Source organism: Halichoerus grypus, chromosome 5 (assembly GCF_964656455.1).
Source record: "Halichoerus grypus chromosome 5, mHalGry1.hap1.1, whole genome shotgun sequence".
NCBI lineage: Eukaryota > Metazoa > Chordata > Mammalia > Carnivora > Phocidae > Halichoerus > Halichoerus grypus.
Window position 1 is genome coordinate 64,816,583 of NC_135716.1, and position 12,202 is coordinate 64,828,784.

General features: G+C 44.0%; 1 protein-coding gene across 1 annotated transcript in view; it reads right to left on the reverse strand.

The window, feature by feature from the left end:
* The window catches only part of TRIM55 (tripartite motif containing 55), a 28,184-nt gene that overhangs the window by 11,843 nt on the left and 4,139 nt on the right, over positions 1-12,202 (reverse strand). Inside the window, exons 3-4 of the mRNA XM_078071764.1 lie at positions 8,935-9,100; positions 6,829-6,924 (exon numbers count right to left, since the gene is read on the reverse strand). Of these exons, the coding sequence (XP_077927890.1) occupies positions 6,829-6,924; positions 8,935-9,100 (262 nt within the window). The remainder of the gene's footprint in view (positions 1-6,828; positions 6,925-8,934; positions 9,101-12,202) is intronic.

Genomic DNA, 12,202 nt, shown 5'->3' on the forward strand with positions numbered 1-12,202 from the left:
AGATATGTGCTTTTTGAACTTTGAAGTTGATTTTTTAAAATATTCTCCATTTTCTTCCTTTTGATATCTGCGGTTTCTATGTCCTGTGTGTGTGTGTACACGTGCTTGTGTGAGCATATTTAGCAATTGAAGTAACTTCCATCATAAATGCACTAGGTATTTGCTCCAAGCATATTCTGATGCATAGCCTCCACTGCAGTATGACCCACCTCCTGGGTCTGCCAGGACAGTTAGAAGAACCAAATAAAAGTTGTCTGTAGTCCTTAAATGAAAACAAGATTCATCCCATCTCTAAGGTGAAGCCAGTAGGGATGCAATATACCAATAAGTGGTGATTTTATAAAGGGAAAACTATGCTGTCCATATTAAAATGGTAAAATGATGACAGGTGGAGTATCTGTTTCCAACCAATGTCATAATATCCGGCTAAAAAGAAAAAAATCAAGTAATCATTTGGTCATTTCCTTAGAAGTGAGTAGGTAACCTTTAATATTTATCTAAAACCCATTGTTTAGTTCTTGCTTTCATAGATATGTTAAAACTGACAGACTCTAATTTTTAGCCTCCTTTATATTTTAGTAGAGATAAGATGCAAGATATGCAGTTGCAAAGAGAAGCGTTCCATGGAAAAAATCAACAATCTTCTACTAAAGAGTATAGAGCCCGCCACTCAAAGTACCGTCATTCCATTGTTTTTAATGGCCAGATTTTCAGTGGCTCACCTTCTTCCCAAGCACTTAATACTCCCTGAAATGATCTTTTTTTTTTTTTTTTTTTTTTAAAGATTTTATTTATTTATTTGACAGAGAGAGACACAGTGAGAGAGGGAACACAAGCAGGGGGAGTGGGAGAGGGAGAAGCAGGCTTCCCGCGGAGCAGGGAGCCCGATGTGGGACTCGATCCCAGGACCCTGGGACCATGACCTGAGCCGAAGGCAGTTGCTTAACAACTGAGCCACCCAGGCGCCCCACTCCCTGAAATGATCTTGTCATTTATTGGTTTTATTGTCTAACTCCCCTCCTAGAACAAAACCTTCCTGAGAGCAGGAATCTTTTCTGTTTAGTTCATCACCACTTCTCAGCATTATGTGTGCAGAATATGGCATAGAGTGCACACATGAGAAAGATGGTCTGAATGACTGAGTGAATGAATGAAATATGACTTGTATCTAGGGATATTCAGTCCTCAAAAGTTTCTATGTTCCAGAAAATAGCTATGTAAGTAGATACTCCCAGCCTCTGCTTCATTCAGAGAAAGAAAACAGCAAAAAAACAGCTGTGCAACCATAGGGAAGCCTCTTAGCCTCAGGACAGTTTTCTTATCTGTACAATAAGGGATGGGACTGGGTGATTGCCAAGCTCCCTTCTGACTCTACAGTTCCAAGACTCTATGACTTGAGGTAAATGTAGAGATATTTCAGAGTCTTCAGGCTACAAAATGTCTCTTTCCACTACTGGCAAGTTTCAGAGTGGTCGTCTCCAGCATGAAGACATTAATTATATGTTCTGGCCCTGCAGTGTCAGTCCCAACTTGGGAATGTGCCAGGGTTACGAGAGGAAAACCTAAGACAATTGGAACCGCTGCTCTTACCATGTAAGGAACATGTCTCTGGGACCAAAATAGAGCTGAAGATAAGCTCTTCGCCCCAGCACTTGTCACTGAGCAACTGGCTCTAGCCGGCTCATTCACATACCCACCACATTCTTCCAGCGCTCTTCGACACCCACGCTTGTTTGGTGCTCCCGCTCTGGGTCTGGGAGTGCACACTCGGCTTCGTTTGAAGTACAGTACTTCAGAACTCCCTTCGTTAAGCCCAACAGGGTTTTCTCTCCCCACCACCCCCAAAAGAAGGGGGAAAAAAGCAGACAGCAGGTTAATAACACTAAAGAAAGAATTATCTTAAGGTAGGAAGATTCTCCTGCGGAAATCAGCCAACCCTTTGCTGGTAAAGCCTCAATTGCTAGCACTTGGGAGAAGTCCCCTGAGCGCAGACTAGGACGAGAAGCTGGGTCTCTGCTGGGCTACACTAGAGAAGACAAAGGAGAACAACATGTCCCTTCCAGGCACAAGAGATAGAGTTCACTCAGCGAAGCAACTCTACCCAGCGCCCGTGGGGCTTGGAACTCCCAAATTCATACTGTTTTCCACTGTATCACATTGCCAGCCACTTCATGTTAGAGGAACAATTATGTTCTAATTTATGGGATCTCTAAAGCTTACTCCTGGGGTGTCTGTCCAGAGCATTTAGAAGCTCCTTGAGTAAACTCTGTAAAGCAGAGAGCCCTGCTTTACATGGCGAGTTGAGCAGTTGTTTAATTTGCTCCTGTCCCGAGTGCAGGGTCAACACGTTTTCCAGAAGAGCCTTAGCCTCCCTTGTGCCAATATTTTAAGTTATATCCAAGCCTCTTAGATCAAGAATAGGGTTAATATCTTCTACCATTCGTGTTCAGTTTTTCCGTCTGAAGGGGGTTGCTTAGCCCCACATCATAATGACCAAGACCCTGATAGTCTTATTCTGACACCATTTAAAAGATGCTTCCAATGCTCCAGTGGTTCGAACAATTATTAGCATCATTACAATAAGTGTGCTCTTTCCAAACTGACTGTGAGAATAATATGAGGTAACTTAATCAGGCCCCTGGCATGTGCCTCTTACCCCAACTTAGGCATCACAATAACACTCTGAAGAAGGTATTATTAACCCCACTGTACCAGTGAGCAAGTTGAGGGACAAAGAGCTTAGGTCACTTCCTAAGGGCATATAGTTAAATGACGGCTAAAATTCAAATTCTGAAACCCGGTCTTTTAAGCATATGTTATATTGCCTTTAAAATGTTGCCTTAAAAATTCTGGTATGCTTATTAAAATAATTCTTATATTTAGACTTCATATTTGTAACTGCATGGACAATGTCCCAAAAGCTGTTTGGGTAAAATTATTGTTTTAGAAGTACAATAGATTTGTTTTCATTGCAAAAATCAGTGGAGGATCTTATTAAAGTTGTCATTTTTCAGATAATGGAAATGCTCAAGATCAAATATTTATTATTCAATTGTAGCTGTTTCCTTTAGACGTGCATCCATACAAAACAGGATTATTTCTAGGCCTGCCTGCCTGCCTGCCTCAGGAGGACCAGTATTAATAGCCTACTCTCTTTGGTGTCCAGTGACATAGGATAAGTGCCCTTTGTAGAGACTGTAAGATGGAGGTTATGATTTCTAGGGATGCGGAAGGAAAGCCAAGCCCATTTTTCTGGAAGCAGCTCCCGAGGAAGTGTATTTGTCTACTCCAACCAGCAGCCCTCTTTCTGAGTCCCAGCCTGTCCCAGAACATTTCCTGGCCTGGAAAGGCAAGTGTAGCTCCAGACCGTGCCAGGCTTGTCTAGAACAGCCTCGAAAGCCCTCCAACAACCTGCAGGAGAGAGCTCTGGGAATATCTCAGGCTGAGCCACAGTCAGCCAGGCATGCTAAAAAGACTGAAGCCTCCTTCACCCACTGTCAGCCCACAGCAATGAGAAAAAAATGCCACTCCCCCTTTTGACACAGGTCAGACTGCCCTTTTGCAAATATAGTCCTTCTCAAAGCCACTCTCAGAATCATTGTAAACTCACATCAACAGCATATGTGATTTTTAAAGGATAAGAAGGAGTCCACAGTGTGATTTAGACTAAGCTCAGCAGCTCTCCAGGCTGGTCCTGGGCTGGGTGCCCGACCAGACCAGCCCTGCAAGACATTACGTGACCAGGGACAAAATTAGACATGTGCAAGGGATGGACACTCCTACCAAAGGGCAGGTGTCAGGGCCCCAAGTGGGAAGAGGCGAGGTACTTAGGGAAGGATAGTGCCCACTCAGGGACTACTCCATTTCCCATCCCTAAGGGGTTCTTCACCAATCAGAAGAGAGAATTCATTAACAACAGCTCCCCACCCCCTGGCCAGGAGCCACCACTGGCTTCCTGGGAAATGTTTCCTGGCAGGTGGTGAGCAAAGCCAGGAAGGAAAACAACCACCCCAGGGAGAATGGGAGAACAGGAGCTCTGTCACCTGAACTCCGGAGCAGAATTCACCTGCTCTGCCAGGTAGGACCATTTCACTCTAAGCCAAGAACCTGCGGTGCTTCACGACATGCTGCCTCGCGGGCTGCCACGCACAAAGGGAGCCTCTGGTGTTTTGCCCACGGATATGGTGCTGGCTCTATGGAGATCACCTCGGTGATTACAGATGCACCCCGTGGCCTTTTGTGGCAGGGTCTCTGGCCTCTGGCCTCTTCAAATGGAGGATATTTGCATCAAGTAGGGATCATAAAATCAGAGACCCCCATGAGGCTCTGAGCCAATACCTACATCTCCAGATGAGCCACCTAAACTGATCTGAAAGAACTGTGCTTGTCTGAGCCACGTTCATTCATTCTTTATTTTATTGGTTATTAAAAATGTCAGGCTTGCTTTAGAAAAATGTGAAATATAGGCATATATAAGGAAGACAATAGTATCACTGTTCACTGCTCCTAACCTTTTGATTTCTGGGGTTTTCTCCCCCTATAAATGTATATGGGGGGTTATTTATGAATATATACATTCTGTACAGTTTTATTTCCTAAAGGTAAAAATCTCAGAAGTGAAATAAATAGGTAAAAGGGATGGACACTTTTAAGACTCATGACAATTTACAGCTTCATCAGAAAGCCCTACAGGGAACAATTATACTCCTCTAGTAACCTGTGAAAATACTTGTAAACGTGTGTCATGTTTGATGAATGTTTTTATCAGTAATAATAGGGGTAATAATCCTGACCTCCACTGCCAGGAACTTCCTCCTGATATCTGCACTAAATCCCTTCTGCTGGCTTAACTTCAAACCTGTTCCTTCTTGTCTTGTTCTCAATGAAAGAAAAAACAGCTGCTTCCTTTGTGCCCCTGACTGGCCTCCGGGAAGACAACCAGTTGTCAAATCTTTCCTCGCCCTCTCAGTGTCCTCTGAGGCTAGCTAGCTAAATGCAGCCTGAGTCGTTTGTTCAAGGCCAAATGTGACCCACAGAGCTTTTCTCCTGTTTGTGTTCTGTAGCCTCTATGTCCTGGACAGAGGTCTCTGATGAAGGCCTGACCAGAGATGAGTATAGAGATTATCTCACTCGTCCACAAGCAACATACTCCTATTTATACACTCAAGACTCAACATTGGAGTGCTGATTCATGGCTTACTGATTAAGTTGTATTTGGCCTTTACTGTAAGTAAGCAAAAAGAAAAGAGTTTATATTGTCCATTTTGTAATCTCTTTGGGCTCTTCGCCAAGAGAAAATTTTTCTTCTATAAATGGATCCCAGACTTATCATGATCTTTTCAGGAATATGAGTATGGAGAAGAGAGGACATTGATTTTAATGATGTGTAAATCTAAAATGAGTTGGTTATGGCCAGTGCCTTGAAATCATCATCCAGGAACCAGCCTTTGGCTCTTGATGGAATTTGCCTTTCTAATGATAACATAATGAAAACAGGGTACTTACCAGGCTCTCACCCTATACTAGGCTCTGTGGTAAGCATTTTGCTTATGCTTATTTAATTTCTCACAGTAACTCTATAAAATGGTACTATGTCCCATTTTTACAGAGGAGAAAAATGAGGGATTGAATGTACATGAGACTGGATCTTAAAACCTAATGCTTAGTTTAAAAAAAGTAAGAAGCAGAATGAGAAATACAGCACAATACCATTTATAAAAGTAAAAGGCATGTGTATAAAACAATAAAGATTTTATAAGAGTATAGGTAAACAGAACACCAAACATGTTAGAGTGGTTATTTACAGAGAAGAGAGTAGGAAATGGGGATGAAAGGAAATACACAGATAACAAGCGGGCCCTTGCCCACGGCAATAAGGACAATATGCACAGATTGAGCAGGACAATGCCTCCACATTGCACCTGAGGTCCAACTGAAAAAAACAAGTAACCCCCAAACTCCCTTAGAGCAGGGAGACGGTAATAAATGGCTCCAGTTTACAGATCCAGAGGGCTGCGCTCACCCAGCCGTCCTGCACTTGGCCCGCGGGCCGTCTGCCTTAACTAGTCTGTGAATCTTCAGTTCTTGACAGTGTACCTGCCACACGGCTGAACCCCTTTAGGCTCCAGCACTCTGTCTTCAGCAATTACACAGTGTATATTTGATCTAGAGGAAGGTGGATTCGCAGTATTTCTTATAGGCCAAACTTAAGTGTGAGCTAGGCAGTCAGCCACTCATGCATTTGTTCATCAACTTTGTCCTGAGTGTTTATTATGTCCAAGGCACTGGGCCAGACAGAGGCAGGGGCGGAGAGCCAGAACTCCGGTCTCAGTGAGCTCCCAGCTAGTGGATCATTCTCCAACCACGGTCAGACATACCTTTGTCCTCCTACTGTCCCCCTTTGCGGCCTTTGCTGTCAGAGCGCAGATAGGCAGCTCGAACCTGCACAGGATTTTCCAAAGCACTAACTAGTGTGTCTTAAGACTGTTTGGATATCCACAAAGAAATAGTGCTATCATGGTGGACAACATTCATTTTCATTACTGGGAATTGATTTTTCTTGTAGGTAATCTTTCAAAATGGGTTGACCAAGAAAGAACAACAAATGTCACAACCACCCTAGTAAGTGTGGCAAAATCTGCCTTGTTGACTCATGTCATAACCAACCAACTCATGTTGACTCCTGGTTCTTCCTGAGCCAGGAGAATGTTGGAGAGACATATGAGGAAGGAGGCCATTCTGTAAGGAGAGCTTGTGTGGCATGAGGCAGCCACAACCCCCCCAGGAGTTCAGGCTTCGCTTAGACTTGGTTGGAGTTGCTTCACTTACCTCAATAGTTTTACAGGTGTCTTCCAGCTGGCTGATCACTCCCTGGACTCGATCATTGCTTCCCACAAGGACAGCGATGCCATCACTGAGCTCAGACTAATGAAGGGAAAAGAAGGATGCAAGATTTTAGGAGTTTTCTAGTCAGTACTGATTGCGGGTAAATCACGGTATTGTCCTCAGGGATTCCTAATCCAGGGTCCATCGAACCCCTTAAGAGTAACAGTGAGGCTTAGAAGGCTTCTCAACCTCCTCGTCTTGTAAATAAAGTTCTGTATGGATGTGTATATAAGTGCATTTATCTGGGAAGAGGTTTCATAGTTGTCACCAAATTCTTTTTTTTTTTTAAGATTTTATTTATTTGAGAGAGAGAGAGTAAGTGAGCGAGAGAGCATGAGTGGGGGAGAGGGGCAGAGGGCAGAGGGAGAAGCAGGCTCCCTGAAGAACAAGGAGCCCGATGCGGCACTCTATCCCAGGACCCTGGGATCATGACCTGAGCTGAAGGCAGACACTTAACTGACTGAGCCACCCAGGTGCCCCAAGTTGTCACCAAATTCTTTAATGGAGACTGTGACCCTGCTAAAAAAAAATTATAAACACTGAATTATAGACTATAGATAGAACATATTTTGCACCTTCTATGTGCTACGTGCACAAATACATACATACTAGACTAAGTCATTACAAACTTGAAGCTGTAACATTCGACTGGTTCCAGGGGAGAATTTTCAACTTGAAATTCCTCTCCTCTTTTGACTCAAAGAGATTCCATTGTTTGTACTTAACCCTTTCCAAGACTGGCTATGGACCACCAGGCAGCACTGAGTGGGGACTTAGGACACCTACCTGCTTGGTCCAACTCTGCCTTTACTTTCTTTATGATGTTGGGCAAACATGTAATCAACTTGGACCCTAATTTTCTCGGATATAAAGTGAGAAGATTGGACCAGAACAGTGGTCGTAAAACATTTTAAAGCTTCAGAACCCTTTCGTCAAAACGAAGTTAATATGGAATCCCAATAGGTAGAAGTGAAGCTGCTTTGCCCAAACAGGAGTGGAAGTCCTGCCAGTCTGTCCTTCTGTCCATCCCACGTGAGTTTCTAGGGCTCTGAGGGAAACAAGTACTATTCAGTTCTAACACGCCATGACTTGAGTGGGGTGGGTGGGTGTGGAAGGAAAAAGGGGAAATAAATCATAAGTGGATTGAAAAATAAGTAAATGTTATCGGTATCTTGCTAAATCCTGCTTTTTTAGCAACTAGTGCTCACTGGTTATGACTGGTATTGCCTGGAAGTTTGGCTTTCAAATTTGATCCCAACTCTGATCCTCACAAGTAAAACACTGACCAAATGTGGAACCTATGATTCTGCACAGAAAGAAGCTGAGAGATGGAGCTGCTCAAGTCCTAGGTGCTGGGAGTGGCTGCATCTATCTTAGCACAGCACTGCACGTTTATTTGCATCAAATGGGCACATTGCTACTTGCCAATGGATGAAACCAGGTTGGCAGGTCAGTGATAAGCTGGGGGACAAACTATAGTTGGTCACAGTGAGAGGGCTGGGGCTGAGGCCCTGGGGTGGGGGTATGTGCCAGACTCAGAGGGGGCCTTTCAGCAACTGGTCTCGGTGCAAAGGCCAGGAGGCCAGCTTAACCTAGCCTTGAAGCCTACTACAATAGGAGTGGGGGAGAAAAGCCCTGGGAGGGGTGTGGCAAACAGAACCTTTTGTTAGCGAATGAAGAAAAATTCCTGTGCCTGGAGTGAAAAGTTATCCTGTTCATATCTATGGTCTGAACTTCAAACGGCTCAGACCAGGTGCCAACACACTGCTTTTCTTCAGCAACCTCCAAAGCACACAAAAAACAGCGACCCTTGCCCTCTGCACACCTTCCTGACCCTGCGCACCCCTTCCCTCTCTAGCAGTCCCTGTCCTCTCCAGGGGATCTAGCGAGTGGCCACGTGCTCACCAGCACAGCACCCCTTCCTGCTGCAGCCTCCATGCCCTTGGCCTCAGGGCCACGTGGCTTGGCTGGTCCCCTTCAGCGAAGGGAGCCAATCCCGCGGGCACTTGGAGGGGGCTGCTGCTGCAGGGGCCAGAGAGGCTCTGTTACCTTCTGCCTCTGGAACACGTGCGTTAGGGGTGCCACCTGGCAATCCTTGTGTGCCCCGAAGACCTTGCACAGAGAGCAGGTGGGCACCTCACAGTTCAGACAGTAGATGTTGATGCGTTCTTCTTCATGCTCCTCACACATGGGCTGGTCAGACTTCTTTTCTGGTCTGGGAGGAGGTAGGCAGATAAATATGTCAGCTTCCATTGGGGCCAAGCAGAGAGGGGTGATTAGCATTGCTATTCCAGAAAACTCCCAGGGTACCCTTCTTGTGCTCAGAGCCCTCCCAATTCAGTTGCCCTGCGGGCTTAGCAGTGGTGTGCTGACAGATCTCTAACAACCAGCCTGGGGTAGGGGGTAGGACTCAGACACTCTGATCTGTAGCATTTGACATTTTCTGCCGTGAGTGTTCTCATCATGGCTGATTTCAAGTTACTGAAGGTTTAAAACACGTCTAGTGGAATTCCTGAAAGTTGAACATTTGGTTTTTGTGTTAGGAAGGTGCTCTAGCCCTGTCTCCACATACTCGCAAGTCTCTTGAGGTACTTTCCAATTATGGGTAAAAAAGGAGAAGTGGCTGATAAACTAGATCTCAAACTATCCCAGCTTTGCAGATGTGCTAGGTCCCAACCTTCCAGCCTCCAGCAAACACATTTCTCACGCAAAGGAGGAGGGGGGTGGGCTGGAGGAACCCAAATCACTGATGATTAATCTAGACACTGGTGGGAAGTAGCTCTGTGTAAGAAGGAAAATGTCAGCACCTGCTTCATTAACTTGTTTGGGTCTCTTTCTGCCGTTAAGAAAATTAAATATAACTTCCCAAGTGAGGACTTGACACTGATTCAGAGTGGTTAGTAAGTGCTCAATGAAGGTGAACAATACTTTAAGCAATAAGAAAAATGCTGCTCTGGGACGTGGTGGTAACCTTGGAAGTAAGGATCTCACAGATAATCCCAAGTTTCAGTTTTCCCAACAGTTCAGCACCAGCCAAAACTTTTCGGACCTGCAGCAGGTGATAATGGAGTGTTGGGTTTGTGTTAGTGAGATGATGACCAAGCGCTGAGGAATTGAAAACATCAAACAGGAGTGACAAGTCATTGCCGTTTAAGAATAACCTGTTAGCTGGAGAATCACAAGCAGCCCAAGTTCACAGCACGTGGTAGGGCCTTGTATATTCCCCTAATGATCAGCGTGGCTTATGTATTATCATCAAGATCAAAATTATGCCAAGTCGTGGTGTTCTAGGCCCTCTCTGGAGAGCATGGTGAGAGATGTGGGTGTAGCCTACTTCTGCAAAGACCTGGAATTCTTACATAACCTATCTAAAGGCTGAGGTTGTTAATAGTTTTCAGAGGTACCTGGAAAATGTAAATACAAATCCATAACCTTTCCTCACATTCCCAAACACATAGTTATTTAAAAGCATGGTTATTTAAAAGATTTGGGGCTGAGTTTTTCTATTGTTATCAAGATCCTCTTTTAAAAAACTGCAGGTTTTAATGGGCCATGAAATCAATTATCATGGGTCATGAAATCAATTTCGGGGTCATGACCAGCATTGTTAAAATCAAAATAAAATAGAACAGTAAATACTGTGAACTACATGTAATAAGAATAAGGTAATGATATATGAAACTCTTGTTTCTGGTGTACAAAGATAGATGTGTATGTAGGTACATATGTGTGTGTGTACACATATCTAAGTACATTGGAAACAAAAGTGTATATTTCATATCTATATATCTGTCCATGTATGTAATAGTCACTGTATCACAATGTAAAATGTACTTCTACTGTGAGACATGAATAAAATGGTTTAAAAACCATTGCTGTTGATGTGCTACCATGTAGCTGCTGCCCCACAAACTCAGAGAAAGGCAGAGAATATACTGACTTACATCTAGAAATCACTAGGTAGGAGTCAAGTCAAGAGATTGGGCTGTTGGAAGAAGCCCTGGGTCTGGTAAGGAAATTGTATGGGCTTCCAGCTTCCAGATTTCAGAATCTGGTTTCTGTAAAAGGAATTTTTGCCTGGTCTTGTAGCAATATGTTTTCCATAAAATCTGTGGCCTCCTGACTTGAATTTCTGCTATATTCTCGGAAGTCAACTGAGGAAAGTAAACTGCCCAGGTCTGTTTCCTCCACCAAAATGTGAGTTCCACGAGGACAGGTCTGTCTTTTTTTTTTTTTGCTGGATCCTCAGTGCCCAGAACAATGCCTTGCACAGAATGGGTACTCAGCAAATATTTGTTGAATGAATGAGAAATGAAAGATAATTTGCCAGATTAATGGATAGTATTTCCTTGTGATCTAACGTAAAACCACTCATCTGGGGAAGGTATGTGAAATATGGGGAAAACCCAGGGTCACTTGGCACTCATGAGCAGCAAAGGAAGAGGCCAGACAGCATTCTGAAGACTCCCATTTATAAATGACAAAGCCCTTTGGGGGTTATTTAGAGACTAGGAGTGGTGGTTTGCTTTTGCTTGGTCAAAGGCTTCTCCACCTACAATACCTTCCCTACCATGTATCTCCATCTCATAATAATAAATGTCAGGCAAGTGTCTGGAGCACATTTACTGGAAAATGGCACAGAGGATGCTTCTGTGGCTCATCTCCCTGCAGCATTTCCTGAGGACAGCCTGTGTCCCTTGTGCTATTCTGATGTCAACAGCTCTGACCAGAGCTCAGGTATGTGAGTGTATATATATATATATATATATATATATATATATATGTATAAATATATACAATATATATAGTATAAATATACACCCAGTATACGTAAACACTAAAAATGCGGCAATAGCCATAAGATGTATGTTTAGTTTTGATTGTGATTATTTTTCCATAGTGCATACAGGCTGAGAACTACTTCCCATATTCCTTATCAGGTTTTTCTTGTTTAGATGGCAACACGGGCCCAGGGACATCACCCACTTATAAGTGGGTGTATAATAGAAACCTTTAGACAACTTAAAACATATAACAGACTTGGGTCAAACATGGCATAGATATGGTGTAAATGCACTTTCATGAGGTGAGAGTGTCTGAGCTCACAGTTGTGGCTCAGGTCTCAGCTCCAGATGTGGGCAGTGGCCCTTAGCCGTTCAGTGCTGGCCAGCCTCAAGGAGTCTGTAGCCTGCTGTCTCTGGCCTCAGGTTGCTGGGACCATTCTGGAGCTTCCCGAAGGGTGAGCATCTGGTCTTGGTGACGCATGGCAGGCAGTGCCTTTAGAGTCAAACTGATCTCCAAGTTTAATTCCAGCTCA